The 25,462-nt window shown below is 49.2% G+C and overlaps 1 protein-coding gene across 6 annotated transcripts in view; it reads left to right on the top strand.

The window, feature by feature from the left end:
• The window catches only part of STX1A (syntaxin 1A), a 291,032-nt gene that overhangs the window by 262,490 nt on the left and 3,080 nt on the right, over nucleotides 1-25,462 (top strand). For 4 of the 6 annotated variants that reach the window (XM_019546399.1, XM_019546397.1, XM_019546398.1 and 1 more), the window contains 2 exons: nucleotides 19,377-19,450; nucleotides 20,644-20,781. In XM_019546399.1, coding sequence (XP_019401944.1) covers nucleotides 19,377-19,450; nucleotides 20,644-20,781 — 212 coding nt within the window. Of the gene's footprint in view, nucleotides 1-19,376; nucleotides 19,451-20,643; nucleotides 20,782-21,480; nucleotides 21,774-25,462 lie in introns of all 6 variants that reach the window. The other 2 variants (XR_002103078.1, XR_002103079.1) reach the window with 1 other exon arrangement.

The raw sequence follows: 25,462 nt of genomic DNA, 5'->3' as shown, positions 1-25,462 counted from the left end.
CAACCAGTTAAAATGCAGTTAAAACATGTCACTGCAGGTAAAATAAGCACAACCACATGTGCTAATATGGTTATGCAGAAAAGAGACTTAGTTCCCAACAATCCTACATTGCATACCAGTGGGGAGATGCAAATAAGCATCGTAGATAGGTTGTCATGGGGAACACAGATACATTAACAGGGTTACACATGGTAGGGCTAAATCAAAGAAATTAATTGTAGTAGGAGTTTGGTGCCCAACCCCCTCAGAAGGCTATAATCACCTTTGCTTAAATTCTGGCCTGAAGGATTTCGTTTCCCCCACTCCCACAATGCTGGCTCTGATCATGTAGCAGGTTGGCACACTCCCTGTTCTGGGGTTTTCTCCTACCTCTGTCCTACCAACCCTCTTCTGTACCTGTGGTTTTGAACCTCAGCTGGAACACTGCAAGTAATGGCTCCAGAGCAGAGACCTTCTCTCTGCCTGCTTTTCATCTTCTGACAGTCATCTCCTTTTAATTACTGAGTTTTCTAATTTACCTAGCAAATCCCCACAGGAAGATTTTAATTTTGGCAGTCTCTGAACAAGATTCTGCTGCCTTGGTTTTTGTATTGTATGTGGAGGACACTAGGCATAAAGGAGAGCAGGAAAAGATGGAAGTGCAAAGTAGACGGCACAGTTCTTAAACTACTACAGCACGTAGGCCACCTTTTAGTACAGGGATTGTCTCTTCACTTCTTTCCTTCTCTGTGGCCGATGCTCAAGCCCCCTTATGCCTCTTCTGTAACTGTGTCATAGCTCTGTGGGATTATGGCATTTGCTCATACAGAAAGCTAATCAGGAGAAGGGTTAGTGCATTTTCTACTGCTTTTATTACAGACTAACAACCTGGAAAAAGGGGGAGAAACCAGTACTATGTGACCAGTGAGTTATTTGGGAACAATAAAACTTAACATGAAGGCTGTGGGCTGTTGCCTTTCCCTGTGGGGTTGCCTGGTGCTTTGGGAGTCAATCACATAGCTGAATGGCTCTGGAGATAATTGTGCTGCACTGCACGGGAAAGCTAAAGCACACCCTGGAGACTCTTATGGTTGGCCTAACTTTTAAACAAGAGCTGGTGTAGTGGTGGATTACGTGATGAGGGACTTTAGTCTTGATCTGGACCATAATGAGTCAGTACTTTGTGCGTGATGGTTTGCAGCTCTTTCTTCTGGGTTTTTCCTCCTCCTCTTTGACTCCATGGCAGTATTCCTGGTCTCAGGATGGGAGGTGCAGTATCTGGGGGATGTGCTCTCTGGGGCATTAATTAGAATTCTGCCTCTCCCGGAAAACTGAGAGATCCATCCCCAAATGACAAATCTTTTCCAGGAGCTTACTTGCCTAAAACACAAACTAGATCCTCTGTACATTCGTTTCCCTTCATTTCTTACTTGTGAGGTACATAAGAAACATTTAGAAGAAAGGGTGACCTGGAGGAGCTCTCGCCAGGCCCATGCAATAGGGCCCAGCTCTTACAGCTCAGGTCATCCATCAATTTCAAATAATTTTGCAAAGCTTTGATCATTTCTCCCATCTCAGAGTGGGGAAACTGTGGCGAGGAAGTCAAGTTACCTGCCGCAGGTCATGGAGCAGGCCAGTGGTAGCATCAGGAACAGAACTAAGCTCTCCTAAATCCCAGCGCAGGGCTCTGCCTTCTAGTCCATAAAAGAATTTGCATTATGCTGATTGGCTGCTCCACTTTGTCAGGCCATGTCTCTGGAGCTTGAGTCCTAGAAGGGCAGAGGTTCAAATCTGGAAAAGCAAAGTCCAGTAGTCTTTAATTTGGGGGCTCTGAACACTAGTGCAGGCAAAACTGTTATCATATAACAGCTAAAAGCTATGCTACAGCATTTGGCTCCCAGCAAGTCTGTTGGGATCCTAAAAGCTGACCAGGATATTTCCTTGGAATGGACAGAGTCCTCTATTTTCCTATGAGATCTTTACTTACCTTCAAGAGCAAATTGGATGCTTATCTTGCTGGGATCCTTGACCCCAGCTGACTTCCTGCCCTTTGGGCGGGGAGCTGGACTTGATGATCTTCCGAGGTCCCTTCCAGCCCTAATGTCTATGAAATCTATGAAATCTATTTGGCATCACTGAAAGCACATCCTAATCCCTTTTGCTGAACTGTGTTTTTTAAAACAAAAAACCCCCCAAATCCTATTTGCTAGATATTGTAGATGAATCAATGCTGCTAAGCGTGTTGGGAAATATATAATCTTCACAGCATCCCCTAATAATGATTTCCTCCAAGGCTGCAGAGGCATATAATTGATGGAGCCCACATCCAAGTACAAGGTCATATGTCTAGGAACAAGGAATGCAGTGTGAGGTACATATCCAGGAAAGCAATTGCTCTGAAAAGGTCATGCACAGACAATGGCCCATGAGCTCCTAGTGAGATGCTGTAATAAGAGGAGTTAGTAAGATCCTTCCCTGCATTAGTGGGGAGTAGTGAGCAGGAAAAGGGGATGATCTTACCTTGTGAAGAAAGCTTTCAAGAATACTTCCTATAGCTCTAGTGTCGACATTTTAAAAAGGATGGTGAAACATTGGAGAGGGTAGAGAAGAGCCACAAAAAATCCCAAGGGGTGGAGGAAACCCCTACAGCGAGAGATTGAAAGAGCTTGTTCTGTTTAATGTATCAAAATGGAAATAGACAGGTGACTTAATTATAGTGTGTAAATACCTCATGGAGAGAAAATTCCAGGTGCATTTTCATCTCATGGATAAGGCACAATGCAAACAGGAAGTAAAAGCCAAAAAAATTTAAACTAGAAATCAAGCAATTATTTTTTTAATAGTGAGAGCAACTAACTATTAAACACACTAGCAAATAAAGGAGTGGATTCACTAGCTCTAAGTGTTATAGACATACATTCAGTAACAAGATACCCATGGGAAATGCTAAGGCCTGTTGATATAGCCAGCAGACAGTGATCTAGTCTTCAGATCTAAAAATCTATGCCTCTGGGCTTCTTCCTGCTCACCTTATGAATTCACAGGGGAACTCTGCCAATCTGGCTACTGACCTCTGAGACAAAGGATGGGACAGGGGGGTTATACACTTCCATCCCTTTGGGCACAGAGGGAGACGATCCCGATAAGGGGAAAAAGGAAGAAAGGGGCCAAGACGCTTCTTTGGCTAACCATAGAAATCCAGAGCAGCCTAGGGGCAAAAAGGGGGGCATATAAGTAGTGGAAACAGGGAGAAATTACTAAAAAGGAGTATGCCTCCTCAGCTCGCAGTTGTAGGGAGGCAGTTAGAAAAGCCAAAGCTATCGTGGACCTGAGGATGGCATCCCAAGTTAAGGATAATAACAAATTGTTTTTCATATATATAGGGAGTAAAATGAAGGCCCAGAGTGGAATAGGACCACTACTGAACGGGCAGAAGCAAATGGTTCCTAAATGAGGGGCAAGACAAGTCTCACAACGGGATTGTAGAGAGACAACAGCAGGGCTCCAGGCCACCAAGCGTTGACCCTGAGATGTTGCAGAGTCACTTGGAAGGACTGGATGCGTTTAAGTCGGCAGGCCCGGATGATCCCCATCCGAGGGTACTGAAGGCACTGGCTGATGTCATTGCACAGCCATTGGCAAGAATATCTGAGCACTCGTGGCACACGGGCCAGGTCCTGGAGGACTGGAAAAGGGCCGGTGTGGTCCCTATTTTCAAGAAGGGGAGGAAGGAGGATCCAAGCCAGTCAGTCTCACCTCCATCCTTGGTAAAGTCTTTGAAAAGATTATTAAGGCTCATATATGTGAGAGCCCAGCAGGAAAAATTATGCTGAGGGGAAACCAGCACGGGTTCGTAGCAGGTAGTTCATGCTTGACTAACCTAGTCTCTTTTTATGACCAGGTTACAAAGCACCTGAACACAGGAGAAGGGGTAGATATAGTTTACTTAGACTTCAGGAGGTCCTTCGATATGGTATCCCACCCCATACTGGTGAACAAATTAAGAGGCTGTGACTTGGATGATTACACAGTCTGGTGGGTGGCAAATTGGCTACAGGGTCATACCCAGAGAGTGGTGGTGGATGGGTCAGTATTGACCTGGAAGGACGTGGGCAGTGGGGTTCCACAGGGCTCGGTCCTTGGGCCTGCACTGTTCAATTTCTTTATTAGTGACTTGGACAACAGGGTGAAAAGCAACCTGTTTAAATTTGCTGATGATACCAAGGTTGGGGTGAGGTGGGCACGTTAGTAGGGAAGGACAGATTACAGCAGGACCTGGACAGGTTACAGGGGTAGGCTAACAAAAACATGATGGGTTTCAATACTGACAAGTGCAGGGTGCTGCACTTGGGCGGGAGGAACCAGCAGCACACTTATAAGCTGGGAAACTCCCTTCTCCAGAGCACGGTGGCAGAAAGAGATCTTGGAGTCATTATTGACTCCAAGATGAACATGGGCCGACAATGTGAGGTCACAGTCAGTATGGCTAACCGTACCTTGTCGTGCATCCACAGATGCATCTCAGGCAGGTCCAAGGAGGTGATCCTCCCCCTCTATGCAACACTGTTCAGGCCGCAGCTGGAGTACTGCGTCCAGTTCTGGGCACCACACTTCAGGAGGGATGTGGAAGCATCGAGAGGGTCCAGAGGAGGGCCACCCGCATGATCTGGGGACAGCAGGGCAGGCCTTACTAGGAGAGGCTATGGGACCTGAACCTGTTCAGCCTTCGTAAGAGAAAGCTATGGGGGGACCTGGTGGCCATCTATAAACTCACTAGGGAGGACCAGCAGGAAATGGGAGAGACCTTGTTCCCCCTAGTGCTCCCCAGGGTAACAAGGGATAATGGCCACAAGTTGTTAGAGTGTAGGTGTAAACTAGATATCCGAAGGCACTATTTCACAGTCAGAGCGGCTAGGATCTAGAACCAACTTCCAAGGGAAGTGGTGCTGGCTCCTACCCTGGGGGGCTTTAAGAGGAGGCTTGACGTCTACCTGGCTGGAGTCTTTTGAGCCCGGTTTTTCTCTCCTGCCCAGGGCAGGGGGTTAGACCTGATGATCTACAAGGTCCCTTCCGGCCCTACTTCTGTGAGTCTGTGAATCTATGGCCCTAACATCTATGAATCTATGAATCCCAGCTTCCATAAGATAGTTGGGAAGAACACATTCCAGTTGTAGAGGTCTGGAAAACATAGCATGCAAATAGATAATAAGAGACTATATTGTAAGGCACGTGCAGGGTCACAATTAATACTGACATTTCCTAAATTTGAGTGTTTGACTTTGAAACCTTCACAGTATTTTTAATGTGACTTTGGGATGTAATAGCCTATCAAGAAAGGGAGGAATTCCATTATGGACCTATATTAGTCATCTAGTTGGGCCTCCTACATGACTCAATGTTCCTAAACCAGGGGGGTCAAATTCGCCTCTCCCTCCAGGCCAAATCCAGACCACAGGGAGCCTCACAAGAACATTTCCCCTTGCCCCCCCCCCGGGTAATATCTGGCCACACGAGCTGAATGAAATCAGCCCCGTGTGCTGGACAGCCCTATCCTAAACCATCATTTCTCAAAAACCTTCCCTGAAAAGAGATGTGATCATGACATCCCAGAACACCTTGTTCCATTGTCCTAGTGGTCTCTCAGTTTTCCCTGAGATTTAATCTAAATCTTACATGATATGCTTCCCCAGTGTTATTTTTAATTGAATTTATATAATTTGTCCTTGACTTACTTTGGCTCCTCTATTTGCCAAACAAAATTATATATTTAATAACGTTTTGAGAATGAGCTGAATATTAATTATGTAAGGCTTGTTCATTGACTTTTTCCCATCTACTGTTTAATAAGACATAGATTCAACTAGTTTTATAGCCTCAGTTGCTGTTATTCACACACATTCTTTTCTGGCACTTGAGAATTACATTGTTCGCAAATTAATATTTCATTATTCAGCTAGTTTTATGATTTTATTTAATAAGTCATTTTCATTGTTTTCTTCTTTTCCATTATTTTCCATTTCTCATTTGTGTTTCTCTCTATTCCACAGGGTTTCTTCCAATACTGAGTGTAATATTTGCAGAACATCGTAATTAATAGCTCCTTCAGCCTAATTAGAGGGGCAGGGCTAGTAGGTGGCAGACCTTACTTGATAGGATCATAGAAAAATAGGGCTGGAAGGGACCTCACTAGGTCATCTATTCCAACCCCTTGTTCAAGGCAGGATCATCCCTGACTAAATCGTCCCAGCTAAGCATCTGTTCAACCTGTGCTTGATAGGATCATGGGAAAGTAGGGCTGGACTTCTAAGTATCTTCCTCTTAAAATCCGTAAATGTTACCAGGTGTCTGTGTACATCTTTGGGCATCTAAAGATTTTTAAAACTCTAGGTTATAAAATGTTATCTGCTACAGTAATACAACCCTGTTGAATTCCCTCTTCTGGGTGCTTATCTAGCATCTGTTTCAAGTGGTGCTGTCCCTGGCTCAGTGCCTCTAGGCACACATTCAGGTTCAGAACCTATGTCTGGCACAACTCTTGGCAGCAGGCATTTTGCAGCACAGCTTCTTAGGCCCTGAAACTAGTGCTGTCTCTAGCAAGCTTTGCCAGTAGCAGCTGCATGGTCCCAGAGCTCCATCAAAGCTGTGGACCCTCTAGTTCACTGTTTCCCTCTTTGAAGCCCCCTGACAGGATAAACAAGTAATGCAGAGGCTATGCATAATATTTACATGCAAATACATTCTAGGCACAGAGGAAGCACAAAAGCTACGCAGATTGATAAAAGAAAAACAGATGGGAGAGATGGACAGATGCCAGTGCAGCGCTTAAGGCCAAATGCAGTATGCTACGGCAGTGAAGACAGCACAGGAGTCAGGACTGATATGGAGAGACTCCTACTTCCATCCTACACTGTGACTGCTTTACAAATAAATCTGCACTGGAATTTCTCCCTTCACCATCTGTCCTTATTTGTGCTTGAGAGTCAGGCGACTGGATGTAGAAGGTTATCATCGCACTGCAGAGACATCTGTTGAGTCCTACCTGCCATGACAGTGTGGACCAAGTTCTGTACTCCTTGGAGCTGGTATTGTGCATATGCAATCTGGCAAGTTCAGTGCCACTCCCCTAAAAGAACAATACAGGTCACTCCTGGACATTGCATTTGTGAACCATGTTATTTCTGAGTGGCAGGTGCAGCTGAGTGAGTGTCAGCCTCACATCACAGCAGAGCAGTTTCTCTAATAATTTGGGGGTATAGGGTTCTTTGAGCCGGTAGATACCTAACTAAGCACCTATTGCAGGCCATGGCTGGAAACAAGATACTGCATCGCAGGGCTCATTGTTCTGTTCTGGTCCAAAGATGAAACTGCCAGTGAAATGAACCCAAAAAGCATTTGCTTCCACTTGGATGTTAGTAGCCATTAGAACATGGGTATCCCAAGGTGGCCTGCTCAGTGGGGAAGGTTTCTCCTTCTGTACTGTGCTGTTAAATGAAGGGTGGAGCAAATCTGAGATACAGCTCTCGTCAGTGTTCTTATTCTGGAGCAGGTCCTCATAGCTATCTTGTAAAAGCTTTCTTGTCTTGTGTTGAGGAAGCAAAAATAATTCATTGCATGGATGTTGTGTCCACTGTGTCTTTACCACCAACAACTGAAGTTTAAAGTTTTAGTGGTGTCAGATCAAGGAATGGATAAGGTCTCTTCCTGGTTCTTGCACTGATGTGCTGTGTGATCTGCAGTGAGCTGCTCAACCCCACAGTGCCTCAATTTACCATTCAGAACATACTTCAGAAGTTCCCAGGAGTGTTAACACATATAATGCCTATTTTGATTGGTGTTTGTGGAACGTGTGACTTCAGCGCAATTTGCAGTACAGGCAGCCCTCGACTTACAACGTTTCGACTTACAACATTTCGCACTTACAACGTTTATAAATTGACACCGTTTCAACTTTATGACATCAGTTTCGACTTGATCTCTTGCGACACCACACCAGCGAACAAGTTTGCTGTGTCGCTCATCTCCCTGAAGAACATCTGTCCAAACTTCCTGGGACACTTTCTTTAAGAAACCAGACAAGACTCCAGAAAAACCTACAGCCAAGACTCCTGAGAAGGCCCTTCAAAAAGTCCAACCAAGAGTCTTTCAGAAAGGCCAGCAAAGTCACCTCAAAGAAGTCCTTCCAAATCAATATAATTGCTATTTACAATATAAATACATTAATGTAGCTAAATTACTCATCTATAATTGATCGAGTACAATATTCTGGGGTATTTTTGGTGAAAATAGGGTATCGGACCTTGGTTCAGGACCCAATCCCTATTTATAACATTGTTTCTTATGAGAAAATTGGTTCCGAGTTACAGCGTTTCAACTTAAGACGCGGTTTTCAGGAACCGATCGTGTCATAAGTCCGAGGACTGCCTGTATAGGTATCCTGTTTATCTCACTTCTTCCCCAGTGGTTCTTAAAGGTGATAAATGAATTGGGCTGGATCACCTACCTCAGCAACACCCAGTTTCATGCCACCTTCTCCTAATTCCCCACATTACCATTTTTTTTCCCCTTCCTTACCTGTCCTTCAGTTTCCCTTTCCCCTCATACCCCGTGCCACCCTATTACGTTCATGTTTTGTGGTTACAAATGACTGGGGCTGACACAGGGCTATTTAGTGCTCTACTGAATGCTCAAAAGGATTGAGCAGGTGCTGAGATGCATCCACTGACTTCAGGGGGCAGCAAAATGCTCTTTTTCACAATTAATGACCCATTAATGAGTCAGTCTTATTAACCTAGGACTTGTGGCTACCTGTTGGTAAGTATGCCTCTTGTGTTTCCTTCTGATCTGTGTAGCTCTTGGACTTCCCCATCACTTCTCATTCATTAAACAGGCCCTATCTGACTGCTGCACTAATTCACCTCTGTGCTCTTGATTTATTAGCTGCTCCATTTCTGATTTATCTGAGTTTGCTCTTGTTCATTCTCTTAGCGTTGGCTTGTATCTTCTTTTCTGGCCTCCCTCAACCCCTCTCCTGTTAACAAGAAAGATCTGTCCTTCCCTTGGTCTCCCTGGCCAACCTCCATCCAAAGCCTGTCTTGTACATTAGCCTTGATACAGCACTCTAATTTCATGGGCCTTATCTAGCCATTAATCTGAAAGAATCCAGTGTAATTAAAGGTGGAGTATCTGAGTAACCTGCAGAGTAATTACTGCCATTTCCTTGCCATGTAGATGTATGAGCAGTATCTGATCAGTGCTGCTCTGCAGGATGGAGAAGAGGACATTATACCATCTGAAGAAAAACTAATTACCCCCAAAGAAATTGTGGTGCCAGAGGTGCAAACTGAGCAGGAGCAATGGGCTTCAGAGATCATGAGTGAATTTAATTTCACAGGATGATACAGGGGAACAGGCTGCAGCAAAGCCACGTCAGCACTTCAGAGCACACTCACAATAGGACTTCCAGAAACAACCATCTCTGACAGAGGATACATGGCCTTAGCCTGGTTACCCCTCTCCATCCCAGAGCAGGCCTGTGCCTCACCTTTATCCTCAAAGTCTGGAGGGATTCTTCCAAAACTTTTGGGGAGATGGAGACTGATTGGGTCTTGGTGCCTCTCAAGGCACAGGTTACTCTCGGGTTTGGTCATGGGGGCTCAGCAGGCTAAGACAGCCATGGAGTTCAGTCTGCGGAATGGCACCAGGCTGCGGGATTGGGTGCAGTGTTCATACTGGGCCAGCAAGAATGGTCTCCCTTGGGCATGTGCCAAGCCCTCTCCTTTCAGTGTGGGAGCCTCCTTCGAGGGACAAAACACTCTGGACCCCTCTCTATGAATGTAACAGGCTTAAGGCTAGTACTGATCTGTCTCTGTTCCTCCTGCCTGCTACCTTCACGGCCCCCGCGCACCTCTTTCTAGCATCTAGCACAAATGATCCAAACCAGAAGAAAGGAGCTTGGAAACTGTCACATGCTGTTGTATCTGCCTCTGCACCAGGACAGCCCTGCCCTCCTGACAGACTGGGGTGAATGACTGGAGGTGCAAGGATGGACATTCAGGGCCTTGCAGCAGCTGCAGGACTCAAGCACTAGGCCCTGTATTCCACTAATTGGAGAAAAAGGTTGGGGTGGGACCAGCTGGTCCAGTCTGAACCCAGTGCTGTGCAGTGTGGATGCTGGGCCCTGTTGCACATTGCAGTGGGGTTATAAATTTGAGACCAGACTCTCCTGTCCGGCCAAAGGACAGAGTTGGAGGCTTGTGTTGGGGACCAGACCTGTCCAGGATTAATTTGAGATAAGGGCTCCAGAACTGCTAGAGGCCTGGGTTCATTTCAGACTAAACTGCTTCTCCTAGATCAGGGGCAGAGCGAGGAGGTCTCCTCCTCTGAATCACTGAGAACTCCTTACTGGTTCCTGCCTCTACCTGAGCCATCAGGAAACGTGGCATGCTGCTCCACAGGCTGATCTCATGCCTCCAGGCAGGCAAATAGAAGGAAGGGGCAGGGAGAAGGTGTAGAATCATAGGCACCGACTTGGTTTTTGCTGGTGGGTGCTTGCAGGTGTATATAAAATATCCCAAAAAGGCACTTTACTTTTAACTCGCCATGTTCCCATGCTGAGCCCCGTGCATGCCCAGAAGAGGAAGCACATTACTTCTGCCTGGCTCTGCAGTGTCTTTGAAGATTGTGTGCTTTAGTAGGACTTTTTTGGCACTTTTATCTAATAGCTGATTGAATCAGCCTTAGCTAACAGAGCTAAAAAGCCCCGCAGAAGCCCCCAGTCTTTACAGACACTGCAGAGCTGGGTTGAAGTAACGTGCTGCTGCTTCTGGTAAAGTATGTTTTTTGAGGTTTGGGGTTTTTTTCCAAACATCTGCAAGGTTCTCTGTGGGTGCTGAGCACCCACTAATATTTTTCGGTTGGTGTCTGAACCCAGGAGCACCCTTGGAGTCGGCGTCTATGTATGGAATGCCAGATGGAAAGGATGCCAACTGCAGCTACCCAGGATTATGCCAGCAGAGGGGCGTGCCAGCCCAGCTGCATACACAGCTATTTAGATTTAATCTAGCCTTTCTTTCTGTGCAGAGCCCAGGGCCCTTGCCATACAGAGCCAGCGAACAGCACTAGACTATCCAGGCAGAATTAACTGGCTCATGACAACTGGAGGAGGTAGAGTCTTGTGGGTCTGCCAGGACTGGTTTGGAGCCATCCCTAGGGTATGCTCAAACCACCATGAACTGGAAATGAGGTTGTTCTTGGGCAGGGTTTCCTTCCTTGGCCAGAGATACAAGTGGCTTTATCCAGCTTGTGTCGGTGGAGACCCAGACCCCCAGAGGGAGGCTGAAGCTGCAAAAAATGACCAAGCCACGTGCACAAGCTGCATGCAGACTGTCTGGATGGTCCAAGATAATATCACAGTGCAGAAATCTCCATCTGCAGGTGCAGCCACCTACTTAGAACAGGTGCTAGTCAGGCCTCTGCGTAGAGCCCAGCAACGTTCACCTGGCTGTGCAATGGAGGCCAGCTGCCCCAGGCGGTATGCAGCACTAGTTGGGTGGGGAAGGGGTGTTCTGGCCTTCTCTGCGCTGTCCCTCATCCTGCCTGCAGTTGGTGACTCAGATTGGGCTAAAATGGTTACAGCCAGACATGTCCTCCAACCTCTGAAGTGCTGTCATAGTGTCCTGCTGTGGCGGTGGAGTGAGCCACGGCAGGGCAGGGCAGCACGTGGGTGTCCCCAATGTCAGTGCAATGACTTTATTAGTTGCTGTCCCCAGCGGGTGCGACATACACACCACTGATTGAACAGTACAGATTTCACAGTGCTTTGCAGCTGTCACAGCTGATTAGGCATCCCTCTCCTCCCCTCGGCATGTGGGATATTCCTCTGTGCCAGGCTGCAGATAATTCCTAGCCCCAGCAGCTCCCTCCAGGATGTGTGTGTGTGAGGGAGCGCTCTTCAGAGGGACACGCATCACTGCATGGTTTGCTGGTTCTCAGAAAACACTGCAGTGATTGATGCTTTCTGCTCCTGGCCTTCCCTTCTGCATGGCGGCAGGTGCATTTCCATGGGTGCCCCCTTGCTCTCATGCCTCTGAAGCATGGGAACTGCCTTTGCCTTCACCTTCAAGATGAGCCTGCTGAAGCTTCAGTGTCTCCTCTCTTGGTGAGGGAGAAGGTGAGGAGAGACCCAGCTTTTCCCCCTGCCACACAGGGCCTTGATTGCACATGTGCGGCAATTGTGCTTTCCAAGGCAGGGAGGATGGAGTCGCTGGTTCTCAAGGCTGGTTCTCTTCCAGCCTTCCCTGCCCACTGCCAGCCCCTGTCATGGGCCAGTTTTGTATTCAGACACCCTTCCTTTCATATTCTTCAGGCTGGAGGCAGGCAGTGGATCCTGAATGTGCCGGGATGCTGAGCCCCTGCCTGTTCATTCCTCTGACAGCTAAGAGAGTCCTGACAGTACAAGTTGGCTGTTGTGTGGTGGCTCCTGGGGAGACCCCGCTGGCACCTCTGTCCTGGCAGCTCTGGGCCAGGCACCCCATGCAGTACAATGCCTGCCCTCTCCAGGCCTTTGAAAAGTGAGACCAGCCAGCTCCAGCCACCATAGGCATGTTGCAATGTCCTGTGCTGGAGCTGGCCATTATCCTCCACTCCAGAGCAGCAGCGTTTCCCTGATTGTGGGATCAGAAGCACTTTGGAGATAAAAGACCCGAGATAAAGACAGCCTGTGCAGTGTCAGTGCATAGTCTCAGGACGGCTGACAGGCTGTGTACTTACCTGGAGCACTCCTATTGCCGAAGCAAGGCAAGCAGCATGCAGGACATGCTGTTGGAGCATTGCAGCCACAGCACTGACTAGCTGCTGCCATTTCTCAAGGTTTCAGTGGTTAGTTTCCAGGCTGCTGTTCGAAGCCTTGAAATGAGGGGAAATTCTAGGAGTTTCTAGTAGCAGCCACGAAAGTGAGCATTAGAAGCCTTGAAAAAATGCTGGGAGTTAGTCTGTTTGAGGACTGGTAACATACTGACAGGCTTCTAGAAGCAGTTTTTGACAGCAATTTATTTCCCCATCACTGTATCTGGTACCAGTGATGGAGCTACAAGGAGTTCATTTACAGTACAAACCACATAGGCATTACAAGCTTTTCTGTAAATGCATTACTGTAATTCGGTTTGAGAGGATTTAGGCTGGAGACAGGCTAGCTCTAGAAGGGGAGGGGGAAGTGCTGGTTGGGAGCACGACTCAGTAGTTGCAGTGTGCTGGTTAGGGTATGGACAGGCATGCACTTGAAGCACTCCCAGTCCTGGAGGGCTTCAAATTTAGTGTGCTTCAATTCCATGCAGATGTACAGTGCCGGTCCCACCCCTGAGCACTTCAGAATGGCTGCAGAGTCATGCAGTGTTAGTGCTTTATCTCAGGGGGTGGAAAGCAGGGATGGTTGCAGTCCTCTCAGCCTGCTGTCTTGTCTCTGGAGATTCCCAAAGGCAGTTGCGAGCACAGGAGAGTGTGTATTGTCTGTCAGCCCCACTCCCACCCTCCCACTCCCCATAGGGGATACTGGGCAGGGAACAGAGTGCTGTGGGATGCTGGAAGATCATTGGAACATGCAGCCTTTTCTAGAAGCATGCCAAAAGGAGTTTAGCAAGAGTCATTTTTGAAGCACTACTTTGGTCACGAATGTCTGCACCATCACTATTTGAAGCATTTCAAATAGCACATCTGTTCATGGCCTTACTTTGCCCACCCTAAATCACTGGCACCTATACACATGTAGCAAGACTCTTCTGATGCACCTGTAGACATGACAGTTACATCATAACAAGTTATACTGGTGTACTTCAGTACTGCTGTTTCTGATTTGTCTCTCTGCACCCATCAGAGCCTTCTAAACAGAAATTATGAGACAGGTCTTTGCACCACATTTTTCCTATTGAGTCCATAGGGAAGCATCTGTGAACTATACACGATGTTGGATAAGAGACCCCCCACTTGCTGCTATATGTGATTGCAAAATCTGTAGCTTAGTCATGCTTAGGAAAAGTCAGAGGTGCACTTCTTTTCTCATCAGCCATTTTCTCCAGTGATATGTGGAGACAGACATAAATATCAGTGTAGCTGTGTTCTTCGTGTAGAGGAAGATTGTTGTCTATGGCAACATATTGATCAGAAGCCTCAAGCTACATTTCTGGGGGCAAAGCAGCATTTTAAAGTACTCTCAACAGCAGCCTCAAGCACTTTGTTTCATGTGTCAGTCATTTGCTTAATGAACCAGCATATTTGTAGCCATTTGCAATGGTTTGGCCACTAACTCCAGTCGAGGCTTCTTTTTGCATATGTAAAGCATGCAGTAGCAACAGTTTTCTCACCAGCTGTGTTGCTGTCTCACTGGTTCCTCTAGCAATTATATTCACAACATGGTGTAAAATAAGCAATCCGTATTGTTTCTTGGGGCTTTCAATGATGCCTTGATGTAGATAAGGGATGCAGCATTTGGTTGCAGGAAAGAGAGGCTGGATTTGGTAATCAAATGCCACTCTCTTGTGGGCTGCATAGCTCTCACAACATATTAGGATTTGCTCTTTTTGTTTCCTGCTCTCATTAAGCCATCTTTTTTTTTCTCAGCCAGTCTCTCCATAAATCTTATCATCCACAACATTCTCATTTGATTCATAGGACACTGTTGATTTCTTTATATTTTACACTGGGGTTTTTTACTCTTTCCAGTAACCAATGGCTCTAGTTTTCACCGCAGCAATCAGTAGAGTCACCCTTTTTTTTCTATTTTAGAGCTTGTTATGTCCAAGTCTTTAAATGATGTTCCCTTGGAATAATCTTCCAGTATAAACCAGCCTCAACAGCATTAAAGATGTCAGAAGGATTATAATCCTTGATGAGAGCTGAGAGAACTTCAACAATCTATTGCAAAATGAGCTGCACAGTCATTAGCATCTCCTTTTTCTCTGTGTTGCTGCATGAATTTAATGGAATTTAGCTCTTCTCACCTTTTTAGGCATCCATTTGGAATCTGACAAAGCCAACCAGCTAGTTTAGGTTTTTTAGTCACCAGGGAACACAAATAGGTACCTGTTTGCTAGGAGTTTGGCTAAATCAGTTCAGGAGGGCTTGCTATACATCTTCAGCTTCCCAGCCATCTGGTGCTTGCATTTGCTTTCAGGATCAGTATTGTTTTGCATATCTTCTAAGGGTAGAAACAGACATTGCCTTTGTGCCACCATAAAATGTTTATGAAAGCACAAAGGCCAAGCAAACAGATGTCCGTGCCCCTTGATGTGCCACAGATGCCCAATATTTGTGTCTGTGATATAGCCGGTATAAAGTTGTGCCACTGTTTTGCAGTGAATATTTGTTTGCTTTGAGGTGGGAGAATGAGCAGCCCAGAGCTACCTGCATTCTCCAGCTGCCCCAGGCAGGTGCTCCCAGGATTGCAGTGTCCCAGTCTTGTATGCCTCAGGAATCCCTATTCCCAGGGCACCCACGATTGGCTCCCTGAAGCCCCAGGAGTGTCTGCCTGGGTTCCCCTGTTTGCAGAGGCATGCCCAAGTCAGATTTCCTGGGCATGTGTCTCTCCAAATGTGGAAACTCAGGGCTTCCCTGATTAAAGAGGTGTGCCGAAGGATCCTGTAGGCACTCCTCTGCTAATGGGAAAACCTGGGGTTCCCCCATTTGGCGAGGTGCACCCTGACGATTTTCTTGCATGATCAAGCGCTGGCTACTCCTGAGAGCAGCAAGGGCCCAACCCTGCAGGACAACAGGACAACGTTACCCATTGAAGCAGATTAGCTGTGCCAGGATACATCCTGATACAGTTGATGCACTTCATTTGGTGACATCTGTTTATCCCCAAGCCTGACAGGACCCACTATCCCACTTTGATCTCTGCAGAAACACTCATTAACATTGGAATCAAGATATGGCAATAGAGGGCATTGAAACTGAAAAAGAGGTGAAAGGTTTGCTCTTAACACCTCATAGTTTAAACAAGTCTGCAGACTGTCCAGCACACCTCCTAGGGCCAGTGCACAGGAGGAGGATACACACCCATACTTGTCTGCAGTGTAGGTGTGGGAATTTTCCCTCTCACCTGAGAACTGGACCCCGTAGAAGAGGCAGTGCTGAAATACATCAATGACAGTAATACCGGTTGTTGGTATGGCAGCAGATACTGCAAAATTCAGGAAGAGGTGGTGGAGTGGGGGGGACAGTGGAAGAGTGTTTACAACCTCTCCAATGCATTTCATACATAGAGAGTTGACTGAAATTAGGCATTTGAAATGCAGCGCGTGGCAAGCTCTTTACAGGCAGTTTGTTCTGAATTAATTCATTTACTGCAATTATTTTTCATTTAAAATAGCAGCCATGGTTTAGACCTGCCTCCTTTGCCACCCCAGAGCCTAGCATAGAACAATGACCTCCATGCTGGTTAGCAGAGGATTGCCCTCAAAGTCATGAGTTCTGCTGCATGTGCCACGTGCTCTCTCCCTTGTCCAATCAGCAGCCTGGTTTAGTCAGTTATATCTCTACTTTAGGGTCTTCTTTGGCACCTACCACTGTAGACTCAAGCACTGAATACAATCTGGTGAAAGGACCAGTAGTTCTACAAGATGATTCTTCCTACTTTCTGGGCTCAGAATTGACCTACTTGTTTGGGGAAGGCTGTAAGGATGATGAGGCCCTTTCATGCCAGTCAGGATGCACATTTTGGGAGCGGCAGCAAAGGAAGTTAAGGTGTCTTGCTATGACTTCAGGAGCCAAAGTTTGAACCCTGTCACAGACCCATACCAAAGGCTGTACCCTGTCAACCCAGCTGTAAATGGTACCTGGCCATTTGGGCTGGGGAGTCTAAGGTGGCCAGATGTGATGGTAGCCACATTGCTCCCTTGTGTGCCCTTGGCTACAGAAGCTAGTATGTCTTAACCAAGCCAGCTTGATTGGCTGCTATGCCTGGGGCGATGTCTTGACCATCTTTGGATGCTCATTGGGTGGAGCATTTTGATATGTGACATACTGTAAGCATGGTACTTCTGTTATGGAGAATGTTCTGCCCTCAATGCTTTTCTCCCTAGTAATATCCTTGTAGAGTAGGGTTGACTTAGCAAGGCTTGATGCAGAAGGGGTGTCTGATATCACCAGCAACCTGGCTGGTAAGAGCCTCGTAGATCAGTCTAGCCTTTGGACTTCATCCTGAAATGCATAAGAAGCTATTGAGGCACATGCCACCAATTGCGACAGTCCAGCATGGAGAAGATGCAGTACATGATGCTTTGACCACTTCCTGCTTGGAGGGGCTGAGATGCTGGGCAGGCACAGATGGGAAGCAGGAGGAGAGGGACTCTTTTAGCTTCCTCCAGCAGCCAGGGGCATTTAGAGGAGGAGGCTCCACATTTATCAGACACCTGCTTGAGAGACTACAAGTGAGGCAGCCTGTGAGCTGTGCCAGGGAGGGCAGAATCCAACCAGCCCAGCAATCCTTGGTTGGACCAGCCTCCCTCAGTCTTTACAACTGGGCTTTGGCTGGTAGGTTTGTGCTGCCATGGGTAGGTGTCCTGTACATGTGTCACACTGCCTCCATGGTGTGGGAGTATCTATATGAATAGGTAGGGGTGAGCGGGAGCTTGAGAAGCAGATGGCAGATGCTGAAGCAGAAAAATAAGGATGTAAGCGGTGGGAGGGAAGGAGGGAGGGAGATATTGCAGCAGCATCCACCATGGGGAGATGAAGGGGAGAGGAGAGGCTGAAGGCAATTCAGAGGGAGACACATCACCCTGTGCTTGCAAGGCAGAGGCAAGGCCCAGGAGGGCTCTGTGAGTGCTGTACTCTCCAGCATATCCAATAAAGTGAGACACCCCCTCCCCAATGGTTCCTCCTGCCCCATGGGGCAAGGCTGTAACTGCCTACCTTGTGCTTTGCAGCGCAGAACTCAGAGGAAGACAATCAGCTGGTTTAACACCTAGTTGAAAGATTATAGAACAGCTTTTCTGTGCCTAAAAATTGCTGGTTATAAAGTCAGAGATGCAGGCTTAGAAATGGGACCTGGGAATACCAGCCTTTGCTCAGTCCTGGGCTGTGATGGAACTGGAAATAATTTTGCCAAGAGCACCAGCCTGGCTCTCTCTGACACCCTCTATCACGGCCAGAGAAGCACTGATGCAGATGAGCTCTGAAGACTCACTGCACCCACCCCTTCCCCTCTTGAGGAGCAAGGTGAGCAGGCCCTGCAGGCTGGCACCTGGAGGGGGGTTAATCATGCATTAAGGATAATTGCTCTTCTGCTTCTAGAGAAGGGCCACAGGGGAGAGTGACCAGTGAGCAGGTGGGGGCATGTGCTGAAGTGGCCTGTGCCCCTCTTCAGTCTGCTCCTCTGTAATTAGGGAAGTAGTGGTGGTACGCAGACCTGAGTAACTAATTCAGCCCCATTAGACATCCTGGTCCTAGTGTCCGCAGCTCCTACCGCCTTGACTAGGTTGCTTCCTGAAGATCATAGCATCTTTCCACCTCCTCTAGAGAAACGCTTTTCCCTCGCAGCAGAAACAGGTCCTGCTCTCCACATCATCACCACCACCAGGGAGACACAGAAGGCCCTGAACCTAGAAAACACTTGAAATGGAAAGGCCAGCAGCCCACAGATCACATCAGACAGCTCCTGTCCTAGAGCCCCTGGCCCCTCCTGCCTAGGGGACAGGCCTGAGGGGAACCAGAAAGCCAGGCCTCTGCAATTCACTCACTAAGCATAAGAGATTTCTGCTAGAAGCACCCAGAAACCCAGAGCACTAAGCTGAGAGGCTGAGTGCAACCTCTATACCAAGAAGCTTTCTGCCTGTTGGTGGTGTGGAAGGTGAGCTCTCTTTGAACGCTTCTGATGTAACTGGCAGCCAAGGAGCCAGCGGTGGTGTTGGCTAAAGGGGCATGGGGCTATTCCAACACAAGCCCTTCAGCTGACTCCAGATCCTTGGCAGTACAAGCTAGGACTACCAGGGTTGTTTAGCCACAGTTCAGCTGGTGGGAAGTTGGGTCTGAATGAGTACCTCCAGCGATGCTTCCCACCAGTGATGCCACCTCCAGCAATCCTTCCCACCAGCTGAACCGTAGATTACAGTCTTGGAGCTGTTGGGCACAAGCTCCTTACCTCCTTCCAGGTAAAGGATTTGGCCCCCTGTGTGGCATACCACAAAGCCAGTCAGTTGCCAGGGAGGTCTTCTGAAGAGCTTACTAATAACACTTTCGTTTGCTTTCCTCTCCAAGAAACCACTGGATGCAAGCTTGCTGCTAAAGCAAGGTGCATCTGGCCCTTTGTGTTTGTATCTAGCTCACGGCTGCATGGAGCTGAGGAAAGGGGCACTTGGGGAGCCCCAGTTGGTTCCTGATGATTGACCTCTCGATGTTCTTTGCAGCTGGTAGGACTACGACCAGTGAGGAGCTGGAAGACATGCTGGAGAGCGGAAATCCAGCCATTTTCTCCTCTGGGGTAGGTGCACAGGCATTTTGCTGGGTCTCAAACCCAAGCTTCAATCTCAGACTTTTAAGACAACTTAGGGGAAGATTCTGACAACTAAACATGCGTACAGTGACACCCAGACCATCCACCTGATGGAGTCTGCCCTGCCGTTTGCACCTGCGCTAGGAGCACATGCCAGGCTTGGACCTATTGCAGCCCCCCCCCGATGGATGTAGTCACAAAGCAGCTTTCTTCACAGCACAAGCATGTGTTGAGGGAGGATACAAATCTGCACCCACCAAACTGACTAACCATCTGTGAGTCTAGTCTCAGAGCTTGTGCTGGAAAGCCTAGGCAGCTATCTCAGAGAGCAGGCAGGGAGTGGCCTCAGCCTGAAATCAGGGAATGGCGGGGGGGCCGACAGCTCTGTTCCCAGGTCCAGTTAGTGGGTCTAGTCTGTTCTAGAGAGCCGGTGTTAAGGTCAGTGGGACAAGATAGGCTCACTGCAGGGACAGAACACAAGTCCCTGCCATGGCTATAAGTCAACATTAGCCATGTAGGGGCAATTACATGAATCATGGTTAGTGCTGAGTCAGTTGAAAGCTCTTTTACAGTCAGATTGTTCCCTGGCCACCATCTCTTCCAAAGCCAAAGAGCAGTCCTGCTGTAAAATATATGCCCAGGTGGTATTGACTTAAAATGAATGGGCACAGCATAGAATCTGTTTGCTGCATACCCTTCTGTGCCTGTACTCCCCACTCTCCCTCACAGCCTCCTCTTCCCTGCCTTGGATTTATTGATTTATTTGCTCTGGTGCTCCACACTGCTTTGCTCATGTAGCCAGCCCTATGTCACCCCAGCTAACCTCCGATCCATCAGCCCCAGCTGCTCATGCTCTGCTGGAAAGCACTGTAATTGCACCCGCCCTTGCCAGTTGGGCACTAGTGCTTACCTACAGGTCCTTTAGCATCTTGGTGTCTGTCACCTCTGGTGTCTGTAACCTTCATGCACAAGCTTATGCCTTTAGTCAATGTGGCCTGAACTGGCTAAGTTGCATGACCTGGTCAGGTCCTCACAGCACACAGGAAGTGTCCTGTGTCACCCACTGACAGCAGAGCCACACCCAGAGGGCTCCCTACAGAGTGAGCCCATGAACCAGGGAAGCTACCTAGGGGTAGGGCCCAAGAGCCAGATGCATGATCCCTGTCTTCCTCTCCTTACAGATCATCATGGACTCGAACATCACAAAGCAGGCACTCAATGAGATTGAGACGCGGCACAGTGAGATCATCAAGCTGGAGAACAGCATCCGGGAGCTGCATGACATGTTCATGGACATGGCAATGCTCGTGGAGAGCCAGGTGAGAGATCCAGAGTAGTGCCCACCGCATGCTGCTTGGGGGTCCAGCTCCCTGCTGCTTCCTAGGGCCTCTGGCTGAACAGGCAGCTTGAAGAGCCCCACCTGGTGCAGAAAATACAGACCAAAGAACAAAATCCTGTCTGGTCTGGGGTAAGGGGACTATTATAGGGCCCTCTCCCCTGGGGTCCTACCCATGCCCAAACACTGGAGTTGAAGAGAAGCACCTGGCTTTGGCATGCGTAGCCCTAGCAAGACATCCATGCACCTTGTTAAGCCTTTCTGCAAGCAGGCACCTTCCATTGGTCTGGTGGAGACTCAGCTGCTTGTAGCAGGACTGAGTGTGGCCTTTCTAGGCTGTCCAGGTGGCACTCTTCAGAATACAGGATGGGCTTGCTGGCCACTGCTCCTTGTGCTCCACCTTGGAGCTAAGGGTCGCCATGTGCTGACAGATCCCAGCGGGGACCTTCTGGCTAGCAGTGGAAGGAGGGAGCAAGTGACAAGCTTCTGTCCTGGTGGTCCCAAGTCAGGCCCTTAAGATGGGAGGGCATAGAGCTGGAGCCCCAGAGAAGATGCCCAGCCCAAGGGCTGTGGGGGTGATACATGACCTTCTCATTAAGGGGCTGCCTACTCCAGGACACCCACTGCCAGTACTTTTGGGAAATGAGCGTCCCATACTGGGTCTCTGTTTTTTTCTGCTCAGACCCTGACTGGTTCCAGCAGCCACTGGATGCACTAAGGGCTGTGCCCCACTGGGATAGTCCTGGAGCTTGCTTTCCGGTGGAGCTCATGCTGTGCTCCCTTGGGTATGGACTACCTTGAGTCAGGCCAGGTCTCCACAGGCAGAGTGCGTTGTGCATGTGGGGCAGGCTTCCTTGCCCATAGAGGGCAGTTCCCTGGGACCTGGCCTGTGCCTGCTCACATGACCCTTCCTGACCCCTGTTCTTGCCTGACATGCTGCCACCAAATCGTGGAGGGAAATGTCCCAGCCAGCAGGTAATATGCATCCCGCTCTGTGCCAGTCACCTGCATGCCTCACTGCATGGCCTGTGCTCCCTGCATATGTCTGTGGCTTTCATAGATTGTAAGGCTGGAAGGGACCTCAGAAGATCATCAGGTCCAGCCCCCTCCACCAAGCAGGAAAGATAACTGGGGTTGGGTGATGCCAGCAAGGTGACCATGCAGTCTCCTCTTGAAGATTTCTGGGGTAGGCGATTGCACCACCTCTGGAGGGAGCTTATCCCACAGTCTGGACACCCTGACTGTGAAGAAGTTTTTCCTCATGTTGAGCCTGAAATGGTCTTCCAGGAGTTTGTGGCCATTACTCCTGGTTTTCCCCAAGGGTGCCCTGGTGAACAGTTGTTCACCGAGCCCTTGATGTGCTATTCTTGGTAGCGATAAGCTGCTACCAAGTCCCGTCCCAGCCTTCTCTTTTTCAGGCTGAAGAGTCCCAGGTCCCCCAGCCTTTCCTCGTATGGTTTGTCATGCAAGTCTCTCATCGTATGGGTGGCCCTTCTCTGGACTTTCTCAAGCTTTACCACATCTTTGTTAAAGTGTGGTGCCCAGAACTGGACTCAGTACTCCAGCTGTGGTCTCACCAATGATGAGTAGAGCAAAAGAATCACTTCTTTGGTTTGGCTGGAGATGCATCAATTGATGCATGCCAGGGTGTTATTTGCCCTGCTGGCTACAGCATCAGCACAACTGGCTCATATTCATACTGTGAATGTTTGTCCCATGCAGAAACTATCCAAGGACAAAGAAGAGCTATGAGTAGCAGTGTGTGACCTGGTGGGCAGAAGGCCCTCAGTCCCCAGGGCAGCAATGCATGAGGTGCACACAGGGATGCCTGGTTAGATCCAGCATGTTGCCTGGGACCTCTGCACTAGCCTTCCTCTTGGTGTCAGGGTGGGCAGGTTGTCACCCCAGGGCAGGTGATATGAGCAGGGGCCTGTGCAGCCAGGCAGCTCCATGTACAAAAACTTCACGTCACAGGGAAATGAGAAGGAAGAAGTGATGTATGTTCCTCCATAGCCAACTCAGGCTGCATCTGCAATGCACTGGCACCACGAGGCAGCATCCACACAGGTGTGGGCTGGGGCCTTCAGGAAGCTGGGAGGCTTCTTCCCTCCAGCAAATCCCTTCTGTGTTTTGTGGTTTCCTTACTTCAGGCAGGTCTCTGCCAAGGGGATGGCTAGTTCAGCCTGTCTCCTGTTGGTGCCACCACTGCCCACTCCCAGGCTTTCTGTCCCAGGTGCACCCAGTCCATGCAGTGCAAATATTAGCCTCAGCTGAGCATGTGCCTGAGACCTTGGGTGCTACACCTAACTCCCAGAAATCACAGTCCCAGGCCTGCATTCTCTTTGGGAGCAAGAAAGAAGCTTGGCTGGTTCTGGGAGTGGATTGTCTCCACACATGGTGGGCTGGATCCTGAAGGGAGTGGACAGGGGCTGCAGGTGAGCATAGGGCACCCAGTGCTGCATTCGGGCTCAGCTTTTGCACTGCTGAAGAGTGACTCCTACCCAGGGAGGGCAGAACCTCACTAGCACAATAAGGCTCACGCTTAGTCACACAGCTCCCCGGGAAAGCCCATCCCCACCCACATCTGGCCATGGGACAGGCACAGCCAAGGGGCAGGTATTCTTGCCACTGCTTCATGCCCAGGGTTAGGCCTGTGACAGTGCCTCTGTGAGCCATCACTTGTGTGGAAAGCAGAAGCCTGGTACTCCTTGCTGTGCAATGGGCAGCCCCCTGGCTGGCTGTGACCCCTCCCCAGTCCCAGGAAACTGGTCACTCAGTGTTCTTGGTGTCCACCTTCCCACTGCTTCCAGCTTTGCCCGTGCACCACACGTGGTGGTGGCACTGCCCTTCTAACTGCTGCGCCAGTTCCAAGCACTGTACCCTGTCTGGTGGGACTCTGTAGTAGGACCAGCCCCTGGGTTGCAGTATACACCCAGGCAAGCACAAGGGCTGCAGGCAATGCTAGGGCCAAAGCCACAGCCCCACGTACCTGGTGCATAAAACAAAATAATGCCCTTCTGCAGCAGTACAGCATTTTGGAGAAGGCACCAACCACTCAAAATGCCGAGACAGTCTAAGTGCCCTGGGATCTCCCATATCCTGTGAGCCTGTCTTGCTGGGTCACTTATGAATCACACCACGGTGCTGCCTGACCATACAGCGAATCACTACATCCCAGCATGAGGGCTTCTCAGCATCAGGAGATGCAGTGCAAATGCCTGCGCATGCAGGGGTCATCTGTGGCATGTTCCACCTGCTGCTGCTGCATATCCTGAGAGGAGCATGGCTCAGTGCACACCTGGAATGACACCTGATGCTCTCAGGCATCAACCCCCTTCATAGATGGAAAACAAGAGTCCTGGAGAAGTTGGGTGACTTCCTGAGGTAACAGCAACCTGTCATGAATAGAAATGCAGGCTCTTGGAGGCCCCTGCCTCATCTCACCAGCCCTTGAGGATCTGATCTCCAAACACCCAACCCTTTGAGGGCAGACTGGTGCACTTGGGCAGCTGAGGAGTGGGGATGATTCCAGCCATTGAGGGATGGGGCCTGGGACAGACATGGATGGGTGGAGGGAGCAGCCATTGGCCCTTTGGGTTGAGTGTATGAGCAAAGTGTTCCTATGGCTGGAGGGGTGGCCCAGATGTTGTATGGGAGAGCGAAGGGTGAGGTTGTGTTTAATGCTTATAGGGTTTAGTCAGCCCCTCCAGGCACATCCTGAGCTCAGAGCCTGTCTGGACACACATAGTCAGTGTCTCTCCTTCATGCTGGTTTTTTCCACCTTCCAGCAGATCCTGTGCTACGCTGCTATTGAGGCCGTTTACTTAGGCAGGGACCATGGTGACTCTTCTGCTGGCTACTGGTCTGGCAGCCTCACTCCTGAGCCCTGTCAGTGGCTGTGTGTTCATCGATATGGTGAGCCATGATTACAGCACCACTGGCAGCCTCTGGCTGAGGGGCCAGAGCCCCAGGCTGCACACAGCTCCCTAGAATGTACTATGAGGCCCTGTGGGACTCGAACCTGCCTCTCAAACAGGCCAGCACCTGATCCTGCAGAGAAAGTCCATGACCCAGATGACATCTACTGTGGACAGCTCTGCCTAGGCACAGCCTGCCCCTCCAGCTGTGCCAGAGACAGGGGAAGGAAGGAAACCTGCCACGTGTCCCTGCTGTTCCCTGGCCAACAAATGCTACCTCAGTAACCACCCTTCTCAGGGAGCAGGAGCGGAAACTTGCCATGCAGGCAGGGGCCAGGCTGGCACTGGTGCTATTGGGAGTGGTACACTACTCAGTGCCCCTCAGTCTTGTGTCTGAATGGCACACAGAACTGCTGCCCCTAATCCTGGGGCCTGACCTGGGGAGTTGCCTTGGGACTCAGCAGTGGTGCAGAGCACTCCAGAGAGGGTAGCTGGCTCCTGAGTCCTGGCAGATGCGTGCCGGTGGTGTGCTGGGGGCAGCAGCAGGGATCCCTGTCCGTGCATGCCTGTAGCTTTGTGATTGTCCTGTCATGGTCTGATGTTGTGGGTCCATGCTGTCTGGTGGCTTTGACTAGTTGTCCCTGCTTTTCAGTGTCTCCTGTTCAGTCAATGACAAACCCCAATGCCATAGCCTGACATGGCCTCCTAAGGGTCTCTACACTGACGAGACAGTCCCAGGCTGGAGGA

This window comes from Crocodylus porosus, unplaced genomic scaffold (genome assembly GCF_001723895.1).
Source record: "Crocodylus porosus isolate Cpor-Errol unplaced genomic scaffold, CroPor_comp1, whole genome shotgun sequence".
In the NCBI taxonomy this organism is placed as follows: Eukaryota; Metazoa; Chordata; order Crocodylia; family Crocodylidae; genus Crocodylus; species Crocodylus porosus.
Note: the sequence above shows the minus strand (reverse complement) of the source record. Positions and strands in the feature narration are given on the sequence as shown.